General features: G+C 42.2%; 2 protein-coding genes across 3 annotated transcripts in view; one reads left to right on the forward strand and one right to left on the reverse strand.

The window, feature by feature from the left end:
- Positions 1-2,596, forward strand: part of LOC109900723 (centrosomal protein of 85 kDa-like) — an 89,568-nt gene extending 86,972 nt beyond the window's left edge. For both annotated transcript variants that reach the window (XM_020496495.2, XM_020496494.2), the window contains exon 13: positions 27-2,596. In XM_020496495.2, the coding sequence (XP_020352084.1) occupies positions 27-190 (164 nt within the window). In that variant the 3' untranslated portion in view covers positions 191-2,596. The remainder of the gene's footprint in view (positions 1-26) is intronic.
- A 1,220-nt stretch (positions 2,597-3,816) lies between these two features.
- Positions 3,817-13,903, reverse strand: si:dkeyp-114g9.1 (F-box protein). Its single transcript, XM_020496498.2, has 8 exons — positions 13,357-13,903; positions 11,591-11,870; positions 11,084-11,206; positions 9,872-10,129; positions 9,366-9,457; positions 7,524-7,705; positions 6,198-6,367; positions 3,817-4,419 (listed from the first exon to the last, which is right to left on the reverse strand). The coding sequence occupies exons 1-8, from the start codon at positions 13,612-13,614 to the stop codon at positions 4,238-4,240; spliced, it is 1,545 nt and encodes a 514-aa protein (XP_020352087.1). The 5' UTR covers positions 13,615-13,903; the 3' UTR covers positions 3,817-4,237.
- Positions 13,904-14,161: the final 258 nt, after the last annotated feature.

Raw genomic sequence — 14,161 nt, forward strand, 5'->3', positions numbered from 1 at the left:
TATTTCTCTCTCTCTGACCCCCATAGCGATGAGCATGTCAGGGGAGGAGAAGGACAACTCTCTGGTGGAGGACAGCTTGCGGGCCAAGCTGCTGGAGGTAGGCCAGCTTAGGAAGGACATTGAAGACCTGCGCACCGCCATCTCTGACCGCTACGCACAGGACATGGGCGAAAACTGTGTGACGCAATGACACACCCACCATGAGGGGGCACTGATGCCCAGCGACGGCGTGCCCGCTCACCAAGGCTTCTGTGTCACAGCCAGTGAGGGGAGGAAAACAAGGAAGAACGGTGTTAAAAATGGAATAAGAAACTAGGTACTGTCAATGCTGTATTTTATTTCTATCCAGTTTTACGTGATGGAGGTATCTAGCTCCAGCTTTCTGAATGTAGGATCAAGCTGTGAATCAAGTTTACAAGGAAGTCTTAAAATAGGATGTTTTGATTTTTCAATTGCGCTTCCTGTGTAATAGAATGAATTCCTGCATGATCATGTACATTGCTTCATGCACAGAGACTTATACCTGAAGGGCCTGCCCTCACAGGAGGGAGTGTAAGTGTTTGGCCCCTCCCACACAATCTCACCGGCCAGTAGGAAACTGACTCACTGCTGCTCTGTCAAGTGCCTCTGTGTGACAGCTTCTCCACGAATCAGCTGTCCTCTAAGTTGTCTCCAATGGCAACCCATAGTGCTCCTCTCACATCTCCCCGTGTTTATCCAAAGACAAACTCCCGAACTCTCAGCAGCTGTCCATAGAGACTGCCTAGTGGCACTTCTTCCCTTGGCTCTACAACATGCCACATAAACTGGCCAACCAAGAGGCTGCGTCTGTTCCTTTTCAGCATTTCCAGTTCCTTGTTATGGGTGTTTCTTCTGTGTGAAAGTAGTTCACTATTTGGGATATGAATGGTTTTTAATAGAAGATAGTGATGTGGATCACCCCAAACTGGTTATTTGGATAGATATTTTTAATGAGAAAGCATGGCAATAACCCCTTTCATATTATTTGAACATAATAGCATCAGGTAATATTCAGGTGTTTTTCTAACAATTAAATTCAGGAATTGTTTTTACAAGTTCAGATTGACTGGTAAGATCAGGGCTTAATACTGCCCCATGAGTTCAATGCATTTACATAGGCAGCACAATTAGGATCATTTTTCCACTAATTGGTGAGCTGATTAGTCAAAAGACTCATTATTGAAATAAAAATAAGGCTGCTTGTGTAAACACAGCCATAGACACCATTTGAGACTAAAACTAATGCAAAACCACCACAGCAGCACTTCTACAGTATAGGCCCATATTACCTACTGGGTTTGTATTAATCCATTGTCAATATAGGCAACAGTTACACATCGAGTTGACTGAGGAATATTCCTCCAACCTCAACCACAGAGGGGTCTCTAGATTAATGCATCCATGGAGTAATCGTTGGTTCACATTCTTCTGTTTTACTTTGATTGCTGTTCCCACTATTTGTCACAGGAACACTCTTGCTTCATCTCAAACTATTTGGAATGTGAATTTTAGCGAGCCGGTCATGACAACCAACACATTACTGTTTGCTATAAGGCAGGGTTTCAAACTGTCCTCGGGACCCCCGGTTTGTTTTCACCTAACACGACACAGCTGATTCAAATGATCAAGCTTGATTTGAATCAGCTGGTGCAAAACAAAACCTGCTATAAAGTGTTACATTTTTACAGATATTGTCATTTATCCTGGTGACAAGTGGTTAAAAAAAATGGTAATCAGTTTAGAGCCAAGTATATTTTGCATGTCTCAATTTAGACTAATGTAGGTTGTAGAGTGTTGTATTACCAATCTTAGAAAGGAAACCTTGGCTATGTAAAATGTTTTGGCAGGTTACGATAAAGAAGGTCGACTCGGGCCTAGATTCAAACCATATCACTGAAGAGCGGCATTGAAAAGGTAATTTCCAATTGGGCCGACATGCAACTTACCATGATTACAGTCTCCGAGAACATTGCCTTTAAAAATTGCACAGGTCTTCAGCAATATAGATTGAATCTAGTCCTAAGCCTTACATGGAAACTAATATGCAATGTCACATGCACCAGCTAACACCTCCCATTCAGTAGCAGATCTGAAATGTTATTGTTCTTCTGTGCCTTTTAATCTATGCAGCAGATAAGAGCTCCTGTTTCTCCCTATTGACAGGGTCTGGAGACAACTATTCTGCATCTTGTAAATAAGAGGCTACCCCTCACAATTATGCTAAGCCATAGCCACAAAATAAATAGCCACTCAGGTAAATTAAGGCCATAGCAGGCTCTTGTGAAACCTGAAGAATGTACTCTGATGCACAGCATCCATTGTAAGGTGTAGGTCTGTGGGAGTATAGTGCTCATGTAGAGGGAAACAGGTGTGGTTGTCATGGCCGTCTGCACTCGACTAGGAGCCACTGGTTGGCTTTCCTGTACATAGGAATTTGTTTGTTACACTTCGTTTTGCAGCTAGATTTTATGAATGCCAAAAAGTTTATTTATATATGTTCCTAAAAGTATTTTTCCATTTAAGGCTTGATTGTCATTTGTACAGACTGCAAATAAAATATTTTTCTATAACAGTTTAAGTGTTCTCTAGGCCAATCTCTGCTATTACACACTAGAGGTCGACCAATTAATATCGTTATAGCGATTAATCATAACAAATCGGTAATCAACATATTTGGACACCAATTAGGACTGCGTGGCAGGCTGACTACCTGTTACGTGAGTGCAGCAAGGAGCCAAGGTAAGTTGCTAGCATTAAACATCTTAAAACAAACCTTAACATAATCACTAGTTAACTACACATGGTTGATGATATTACTAGTTTATCCTGCGTTGCATATAAGCGATGCGGTGCCTGTTAATTTATCATTGAATCACAGCCTACGCTGCCAAACGGGTGATTTAACATGAATCTTTTAACTCGGGAAATTGTCACTTCTCTTGCGATCTGTGCAAGCAGAGTCAGGGTATATGCAGCAGTTTGGGCCGCCTGGCTCGTGACGAACTGTGTGAAGACCATTTCTTCCTAACAAAGGCCGCAATTAATTTGGCAGAATTGTACATTATGACATAACATTGAAGGTTGTGCAAAGTAACAGCAATATTTAGACTTAGGGATGCCACCCGTTAGATAAAATACGGAACGGTTCTGCATCTCACTGAAAGAAAAACGTTTTGACCATCTTAATTACCAAAGGCTTCTATTTCTGTGTTATAATTAAGAATTGATAAGAGCAGTCTGACTGAGCGGTGGTAAGCAGCAGGCTCGTAAGCATTCGTTCAAACAGCTCTTTACTGCAGTTACCAGCAGCTCTTCAAGCATTGTGCTGTTTATGACCTCAAGTCTATCAACTCCCGAGATTAGGCTGGCGATACTATAAGAACATCCAATAGTCAGAGGTATATGAAATACAAAATGGTAGAGCGAAAATTAGTCCTATATTAACTACAACCTAAAACCTTACCTGGAAATATTGAAGACTCATGTTAAAAGGAACCACCAACTTTCATATGTTCTCATGTTCTGAGCAAGGAACTTAAACGTTAGCTTTCTTACATGGCACATATTGCACTTTTACTTTCTTCAACACTTTGTATTTGCATTATTTAAACCAAATTGAACATGTTTCATTATTTAGAGACTAAATAGATTTTATTTATGTATTATATTAAGTTAAGTGTTCATTCCATATTTTCATCATTACAAATATAAAAAGCTGATTAATCGGTATCGGCGTTGAAAAATCATTATCGGTCGACCTTTATTACACACTACTTAGAATCGACAAATCAGAAGTAAGTTTGTCAGAGTTGTTTATTCATTATACAGCAACCCAGCACTGTTAAGTTTAGCCTTTGTTCATTGGCCAAGAATTGTTAGGCTTTGAACATGAATACATTTACCATTTGAGAATGATTGAGCAATGTCATCACTTCAATGGCTTGCCCCAAATGTTGGCTGTAGAGTAATTACATGACAGCAAACAAGGTTCCTACAATGTACATCAATAGCCTACATTTCATTAACTACTGATAAAGATTCAAGTTTAAAAAGTCATTTAAAATCTAGATTAATTCCAGCTCACCAGCTAAAATCTGAGTGGTGATAAAATACAGTAAAAAGTGATAAAAGCACTGGACACTGGATCCAGTAAAGAACATGGTACTGTACATCTCATAGAGGCTCTAAAACGGAGTGGTCAATCTGCGTTAGCCAGCTAGCTGACATGGGGCTGAATAGAGGCACCAGGGGAGAGGCTGCAGAAGTGTCCCAGACTGGCCTGAGCACACTGTAGCACCAGGCCTTTCACTGCCTCCAGGTAGAGTGTCTGTCCAGAGTGGAGGAACAGCCACATCACCCTGCTCAGCTGGGCTGGCATGGAGTCTCCATGCAGGCTGTCTGTAAAGAGACACCGTATCAGACAATAGCCCTGCAGTCAGTAAGCATGAAAGCATTTGTGCAGCCATCCACTACAGGAAACCCTCCTAGGAACACTAATACAGTGAGTACCGGTAGTGTAAAAACAAAGGTTAGCTGCTGTGTATTTGAAGAACTACAGGTGCAGCATAAGGAACAGACCTGCAAAGCCATTATTTGCAGCTTGTAAACAAGACAAATGGCCCCTTTGGGTGTGTCAATCTATGATCAGGCCCATGGGTCACATAGCTGTTGGCAGGCACAGGTACTAAATCCTAATTAAGGCTTTTTACAGTGTTTTGACAACATGTCATGACCAGGGCCAGTGATGGATGGCTGTAGCACAGCCCAGGTTAAATGTCAAACCATTTGCAGTCAATACCTCCCACCCTGAATGCCTGGAGGGGGATTTCCCCCGATGTACAGGAGAAATGCATGCCAACCAAGAATATTTGTTTTGTCACTATCAAATACTAATTACGATCAATATCGTCATGTACAGCTCTATTCAGTCTAAAGCGTTACAGATTGAGCTGACATGCAGTGTTTAATATGAATGTGGTCCAAAGCAGGAACATTGAAATTGAAAGGCAATGAGGCTGTAAACCTGAACTTCTGTAAATGCAGAAAGGAGTCCTTCAAGGTTGAAAAAACCTGCCTCAACGCTACAAGTTAAACTATACTGAACTAAATAAAATGTTGGTCCCATGTTTCAACTAGGCAAATCAGTTAAGAACAAATTCTTATTTACAATGGCAGCCTACCAAAGGCAAAAGTCAGGGACAGGGATTAAAAATAGACAAATCACAATACTACACAAGAGACCTAAGACAACATAGCAGCAACACATGACATTCACACAAAATGCTTCTCTCAAATTGTGCACAAATCATTTAAAATACCTGTTAGTGAGCATTTCTCCTTTGCCAAGATAATACAGCCACCTGACAGTTGTGACATATCAAGGAACTGATTATTTATGTCTAAAGCCCTTTTGTTGTAAAATATTTTATTCTGATTAGGTGGGCCTATGCCCTCCCAGGTGCATCCATGGCTGCTCCACTGCCCAGTCAATTGAAAGCCATAGATTAGGCCCAAATTTATTTATTTCTATTGACTGATTTCTTCATATGAACTGAACTCAAAATGCAAATGTAATGACTTTACTAAGTATAGTAAGAACCTAAATGAGAAAGGACAGCGTTGAACTCAATAGAAAGAGGGAAAGCTAAGCGTCGGAGTCTCCAGAGAACATTGTGTACAAAACATAACACCTGCAATGACAGACTGACAGATATGACCTCATTGATGTCGCTTGTTAAATTCACTTCAAAATCAGTGTAGATGAATGGGGAGGACAGGTTAAAGGAGGATTTAAGCCTAGAGAAATGTTTCTGAATGTGGGCCATTCAGTGTATATGGGCGAGACAAAAAATATTTAAGTGTCTTTGAATGGGTTATGTAGGTGCCAGGCACACCAGTTTGTGTCAAGAACTGCAATGCTGCTGGGTTTGCCACACTCAGTTTCCTGTGTATCAAGACTGGTCCACCACCCAAAGGACATCCAGACAACTTAACAAAACTGTAGGAAGCAGCGAGTCAACGTGGGTTAGCATTCCTGTGGAACGCTTTTGGCAAAAGGGGGTGCAGCTCAATATTAGTAAGGTGTTCCTAGTGTTTTGTACACTGTGTAAACTGGAGAACACAACCTTGTGGCTGATCGGATGGATATATACAGGGGAATAGAGGTTATACTATACCTTGGGAGATCTTGGTGTCAAACTCCAGCAGAGGGTAGAGGTCCCCAGGCAGCAGCTGTCTGACCCAGGTGTTCTCCTTCATGAAGAACCAGTCATGGACCAGCCTCTTCCTGTGGAGGAAGCCCTGCACGTGGTCTAGGTAAACCATGTTGCCTGACACCATGTACAGCCTGAGGGATGGCCAGAGTTCAACACTTCAGTCATTTCTAATGGGCATCTCGCTAAAATTAAATTCATATGAATCAATGACAGAATGCATGGAACTCCTAATGTTGCTGATATAAATTAAACAAGATGAAGAGTGAGACAGATACTAATAGGTGGGTGGCCCTGAATTGAGACCCCTAAAAGTAACAAGGAAAGAATATTCAGTTTCTTTGAGCAGCATTCTTTTAGAAGCAGGGACACATTTTACGTGATCAAACCAGAGAGGCTGGAAAATAGTATGTGCAAGAAAACAGTGAAGTGCTATGAAGGCAATTTCTCATCTTAGAACAATGAACTTTTCATTATATTCAACACCCAAATCACTAGGGACGTCTACTTTCAGAGAAAAGTGCTATGGCCAAAGTAACTTTCAGAGAACGCAAGTTATGCTAACAACCCATTCTCTCCAAAGCCTTAAATTTGGGAGCAGATTATCAGAATATTAAATGACTCACCCAGCCAGACTGAATACTAAGGGCATTTTAAATATTACTTTGATACCATTGTGAAAGGCTTTTTATTCTCAAGCAGTCATTAAATTGTCCTGCAGCCAGTCAGGGCTTTTTCAGCTCCTCATCCCTTAAGGCAGGGGAAAAACACCATTTGGAGAAATGTCATTCATCTCTGGGGTAAAAGACTCAAGCTCTGGGTTTGAGTGCTTCTGATGAACTTCACTGTATAGGTCGAGGGGATGAGCGGTCTTCAAGTTCAAACAGATCGACTGACAGTGGATAGCGCTGGGTGCTGCGCTGCAGGCACTGTGTTTGAAGCTACCAGCAGTGCCCCAATACTCACTGCTTTCCCCCCCGGCTTCAAAGCCCTGTCAAAGAGCATACCAGCAGCACATCCCTCAAGTAGTCAAACTCACTTTTAATAGAGTAGAATCACTTTCTAGCTAATCACAACCTCACAGGCCAAATTCACATCAGGTAGCCCAGAATCAGCCAACCACAATGAGTCTTAAAATTGGGAAGGTTATTGAAGTCAAGTAGTGACTGCGAAGATGTCAGGATGCTTTTCTAGTTAACAATTTTCTTCCAACCCCAACCAGTAATCCCATATTACCGCAAGAATCTGAAATCCCGATTATGCCGCCCAAACTTTAGAACAGACACATACTTGTAGTAGGGCAGTGTTTCAATCATCTTCCAGTTGACATAGTTTACAGCAGTCTCCTCCAGGGTGCACACTCGGGTCATCTGGACCTTGGCCACCTGCCAGAACCTCTCGTGCTCCACCAGGGTCTCCTGCATCTCCCTCCTCAGCAGCAGGTACACACCCTCCAGCGTGTCCTCGTACACCTGCACTCAGGCAACACATAGTAACACTTAACATGTAGTGTTGGCTGCTCTTAAGTTTGTTTCAGCCAGAAGCTGAAATACAAAAACACATGAGCAAACCGAATGTTTGTGGACAAACTTAAACATCTCATTCCAAAATCATGGGCATTAATATTGAATTGGTCCCCCTTTGCTGCTATAACAGTCTCCACTCTTCTGGAAAGACTTTCCACTAGACATTGGAACATTGCTGCAGGGATTGCTTCCATTCAGCCACAAGAGCATTAGTGAGGTCGGGCGAATAGGCCTGGCTCGTAGTCGGCATTTCAATTCATCCCAAAGGTGTTTGATTCGGTTGAGGTCAGGGCTCTGTGCAGAAGCACAGAATCATCTAGAAAGTCAGTGTATGCTGTAGAGTTAGTTTCCCTTCACTGGAACTAAGGGGCCTAGCTCAAACGATAAAAAACAGCCCCATACCATTATTCTACCAAATGTTAATTGGCACTATGCATTGGGGCAGGTAGCGTTCCCCTGGTATCCGCCAAACCCAGATTAGTCCATCACACTCCGATGGGGGAGTGAGTCATCACTCCAGAGTCTTATGGCGGTGAGCTGTACGCCACTCCTATGACAGAGCCACGTTGAAAATCACTGAGCTCTTGAGTATGGCCAGTCTACTGCCAAAGTTTGTCTATGGAGATTGCGCTCAATTTTATACACCGGTCAGCAACAGGTGTGACTGAAATAGCCAAATACTATAATTTGAAGAGGTGTCCACATATCCCCCTTTATTTTACCAGGTTAGTCTCAGAGATGACCTATTTTTCAAGAGAAAAGTCAAACATTTCATAGAAACACTGAAGTTTCAACATAAACACTAAGCAGGCAACAATTCAATACAACAGGCTAATAAGTGATCACATCATGAAGGGATTATGGACCAGGGGAGTTAAACCAGTTTTGAAAGGATAATATGTCATTGAGGCAACGGTCATACATAAATTACAGTAGACTAATATGACAGACAGAAGGTAGACAGCATTGTCAATTTTCACTAAGAGTGTTGAAGCGTGGGGCTCAACTTCCCGTGGCTACCATCCTGTAACAGTGAAGCGAATCTGTGCACATACTGTCTGACCGAGTCTTGCATCACGCTCATCTCAATCTGAGGTGCTGCTCATGGCAACATGTCACAGGTGCTTTTCTATAGGTTAAACCAAATGAGAAAAGAATGTCATAATTGGTTACATAAGCAGTTTATGTGCCAATCTGATGTTACCAATTCTCTTGGTAACACCGTCCTTGACTATTGCTATGGAGAGCATTGTAGCAGCTTAGTTGGAGTCACACATGAAGTGTAATTGAGCAGGACATCACTGATATGTCTATAATACATTTAGCAGCCCATTACATAAGACTGCGAGCTTCCTGCTGCCTGTTCAATCTGTGACTCGTGAAACCACCAGCACAGAGCTAATGCTCTGGAGATGCACACTGATGGAATACTAACGACTACTGAATAGATGCCAAAATGTCATTTGTATAGAAGCAGTCTGAAGGCATCTCATTTTTTCAGCATGGTGCTAAAATCAGTGTGGGCAAAAACACTTCAGTGGGTACACTACTCATTTTCCCTGACACCAAGTCATTAACGGGCAGAATAGAAAGTCCTTTACCATACCTTTTTGCTTTTCAATCTGCCCCAGTCACGCCCTAAAATCCAGGCCACCAGGGATTTGCACATGGAGAAATAGTTTCCCACTGTCTGAATTCCTGGGAGGAAGGACAATAGATACTTGACTAAAGCCAGCAGCCTGAGAGCGCCATGCTGAGCCATTTGATCACAGGAGGCCTTGTACAAGATGTGTCAGTACAGAGCACCACAGGGTAACATTGCATGGAGAGGCTTATTCATTGACCTATACTCACCGGTCCAATTAATAATTTAAAGAAATTACACCGTTAGTTAGAAATCAAGATGGTATGATATTCTTGAGGCATAGAAAATGAATATAAATACACTTCAGTCATTATGGTTATGACCTGAGGGGGCACTGTTCTAAAACAAATCCAGAACTAAAGATTTAATCCACTCCAAATAAGAGTGTGTGCCATGAATGTGCATAACATTAACACAAAGCAGAATTAAAAGTGGGGCGAGGAGCAATATCTGAAAGTGCTACTTACCCACAGTCTCGTCACCCTGGGCCAGCTTGCCCCGCCAGTAGTCGGAAGTGATGTGATGCAATGAGGCCAGGTACCTGATGTCACACAACGTGCCTCCCCAGGACACCACCTTCCTCTTGCTGTGCTTCTGCCACTGCAGGTAGATGGCCCTGAGCTGCCTGTCGAAGGGCACTGGCTGGCGGAACAACCAGTAGGTGAAGAGCCACTGGAACCGACACTGGCTGTACTGACTGAACATGGCCTCCAGCTCACAGTGGTCTGGTAGGGTAGAAGTCCACATCAGGGTAGAAACCTTTAGCTCAAGTGGATGCACTGTGTCGAGGGGTAAATTTGCATTTATGTTCCAATACATCTAAAGCCAGCTGAGCCCAAAAACATGACTAATTTATCGATGGACATAGATCAATGGCCGTCTGCCACTTAGATTGTAAGTACTTTGGTATCATAAGATACAAGGGAGGCCTGAAGGCCATTAGCTGCCCTACCTATAGGCTTAGGCTGTTAGTTTAAGGCATACGAAGGAATGGCAGGGCTTCAGTCCAGAGAGTAGAAAATGATTTATAATCCAGAGGGAGACAGCTCAGACTGAAACCATGCGTCTAGTTTCTGCTCCCCATATCAGCTGAACCACTTTGAAGCAGCTCAGCAGAGGAAAAATACACTTTTTTTTACCTTGATGTCTTCCATCATAAACCAAAACCCAGCAAGGGGGATATGGCTCAAAAAGGTATTTGAGTAAAATGGCAATTTCGTGCTTCCCAGTACAACATTCAAGAGATTGGGTATGATGAGTAAGATCAGAGCTGTGTTTTGAAGATTAAATAAAGTCATTGCTTATAGGTGTGGTGTCAACTTCAAAAAAAAAAAAATGAACATTCTCTTTACCCATTGGGAACAGCCATATTTCTGGCCAGAATTCATAAGTAAGTTGGCCATAGATACAGCACAACAATCAGGCGCCTTCATCTGCACTGCCAAAAAGTCAATCTGAATAACAATATGGCAGCAGGCTCATAGCTGGCAATAAAGGACAGAACCACCTTTGAGTCCCATTGCAGTCACCATAAAGAGATTGCTTTCTACAACCAGTTATGAATTGCAGACACATCTTAATTATTCCAGCAACAACCCACCTTTAGCAAATTAACAGAGTATTGACTTAACAAAGAGCACTAATGAAAAGCTAAAAGTGGTATGGCCCATACAACCTACCATTGCTCTGTTGGTTGAGAACATGCTGGAAAACCTTGGCAATGCTTCCATGGTGCTCAAGGGCCAAGGCATACAGCTCCTTCCATTCGAACTTCAGCATTCTGCCCTCATCCTCGTCTTTCTCTGCCAAAGAACAAAACACTGTTGCAATATTAACGCGACCAACATTCCTCCACTCCCTGACATTCTTTATTTGGATTCAGGGAGTTTAGTCACATGCACAGGGTTGCAGATGTACATGCAGGCTACAGTGAAGAGCCGAGCTCCAACAATGCAGGTCACAGGGAAGAACACAAATACACATATTTCATCTGCAACGTGTTAAATTGCCATTGGGGTGGTGCAGGAAGGGGGACAGGGGAGCAGGTAGCTAACTAGTGACAGCTATTCAGAAGCCTGATGGTCTGGGGGGGCAATTTTAATATCAAGACAAGGGGTGGCAATTCCTAGGAGCCAAACTGCTAATATGAATACAGCTTTACAGCTTCCTAAAATAAATGAACTTACCTTGGACTTTACCTTCCAACACTTCCTTCTCAATTCCCCATAAGCTCTCTATGTCGGTGCAAGGCAGTCTCACGGAGGGCAGAGGAACAGTCTCTTCCAGAACCAGCCATTGGACCCAGTACTTGTGTGGTGGGAATGGGATCTCTGCAAAGAGCTTCTCCTGAAGAGACCGGTTACAATGCAGGTTTCTAAAGAGAGTTCGCCACATGAAGACCAAACGGAAGGCACTCTTGGCAGAGATGGAGCAGGTGGCGGTGGCAAACGGAACTCCAAATGAGGTCTGCGTAGAGAGAAGAAAAAGCCTAGTGAACGTGCAATGCTAGCTACAGATTGTTAGACCAGATATGAGTCAACCAAAGACTTGGTATCCATTTACAGAACTCTTACTGTTTGGTGTAGCACAGAATTTGACTAGCCTTAGCGACACAGTCCTCATTCTCAATTCACAGAAACAGGAGTCTTTAAATGTCCATGTCACATTGAGAAAATGCAAACAATATTTTGCACCAAGTAATCCAAAAACGTGTAAATCTTCTCTCATGACATGCAGCACATCAGGGTGGACACCCACTAGCCCTTGATCATGGCTCAGTTCCATTACATTAAACATAAGTCATTGGACAATGGTGTCTTCTGTACAGGGGATTTTTGTTAAAGATGCACTATGCAAAATTTACACTGCCATTTCCTGGCTGCTGAAACTAATGTTTGCGACAAAACAAGTAAGATGGTCCAATGACTCTCCACTAAACCGCTGTGAAATCTTTCTCTACCCAGAACTAAGCCAAACTAAATTTAATGGAAAGCATAGAAGTGGCACAGAACAGATCTACCACTTCTTATACTTAATAAGACCGAGCTTTAACATTTGTGAATTTGGTCAGTCACCCAAAAAGTAACAAATTGCAGCTTTAAGACCCCTGACGCTGGGACTGAACATTAACAGACATTGAATGCAGTAAGGTTTGGAAAACATAATTTTATTTCATATCATATCAGAGAGGATTACTATTCCCAAAACGGTTCAACTGACGCACCTTTACAGGGTTAGGGTTCCCACACGGTCATATTTTCATGTTACAGCACTTGTTCACAGAAAACAGACTACCTGTGCTAATTAGCCATCTGCCTATCCAAAAGGACGCAGATGGATAATTACTACGACCCCACAAACGTGTGGTCACTGAAAGCTACTGTCCGCTGCAACTTAAATTGTGAAATTATTTTAATGTGATCGAAAAGTGGAAAGGATGTATGTTAATAAAACTATACAGAGATGATCGATTCACGTATTTGTATTGGCTTCGAGCCAATTCGCCGTTAAACGGAATATGTATGGACCTTGGACAATAAGGAGTAACGTTAAGGCCTTTAGTCCGATATTGGGCTAGACACTCAGTCTTTCAATGAGAGAAGACTTGAAATAAACATCGCAACATACATTCATTGTTAGATTACTTAATGGAGAAAAGAAATGTACGGAGCATTTTCCACATTCAAACAGATCCACTGCAAGTGGACAGACATTGACTCTTTCTGCGAATCGAGGGCAAAGGCAGTATCGCTAAAGTTAATCTATGTACTACACCATATAGTACCTATTCTTTAACTACTAGTAATATATACAAATGTTGGTTAAATTACATTACCTTGTGTAAGTCTGTAGTTGGGGCAATGCATAGCCTACCAACTTCATTCAAAAGAGGATCAGCAAATTTCAGGCCTACATAAAAGAAAATACTAAAGTCTAATTCAATTTACATTACCTGGAAGTGTTTTGTCCACAGTGAGTTGCAGGAACAAACTCGAAACAGGGTTCGGCAGGTGCTCCCAACTCTCAAGAGAGACGTGGGATCCAGCCGTCGTAGGATGAGAATAAAGACTTCGTCACTTAAGTCTAGTATCCCCGTGTTGGAGCTTCCATGTGTGTCCTCACTTTCTTCTTTGACCTCGAATGAAGTAGCGGATAAAAGCGAGAACTGTCCCTGCAACTCATCCTCCCAACTATCCTCACGGAGTGCCATATTTGCCACCTGCCAAAGTCGGCCATGCTTGAGAGGAATTTAAAGGTTTAGGAACGTACCATTGTTGCAGTCAAACGGAAAATCACCAGGGAGTTTAATACCTGGGCACGAGCTTGCCTGGCGCGCCGAGTAAGTGGGGTTCGCCTAGTGAGCTACCAAATGATGAATAGGCTTTTCCAAAGGGCAAACTAACCCGGTGCGATCTAAATCAAGCGCACCTATTCAGGTTGTACCATTCAATTATGTATATAGGTAGCCTACCATACCATTAGGTAAATTGGACTTCCATCTAATTGCGTGGTGATCATCAGGATTTTACAGTTAATACATTACCACAGCCAATCCATTTAGAAAATGCAAATATCAAATGGTAATTTAACTCCTTCCCAGTGGTGACCTGTTTTGAGCCCCACATTTTTAGCAGAAAACAAGAGGATGTTGCATGTTTTGCATGTTATTTTGGCATGAATGTGTGCCACATATCAGTTTGCAAACAAAATAAAAAAAATCATAAATAATTGAGTTCATAAAGCTGCAAACAAACATG

The sequence above is a fragment of the Oncorhynchus kisutch genome, linkage group LG12, assembly GCF_002021735.2.
Source record: "Oncorhynchus kisutch isolate 150728-3 linkage group LG12, Okis_V2, whole genome shotgun sequence".
In the NCBI taxonomy this organism is placed as follows: Eukaryota; Metazoa; Chordata; class Actinopteri; order Salmoniformes; family Salmonidae; genus Oncorhynchus; species Oncorhynchus kisutch.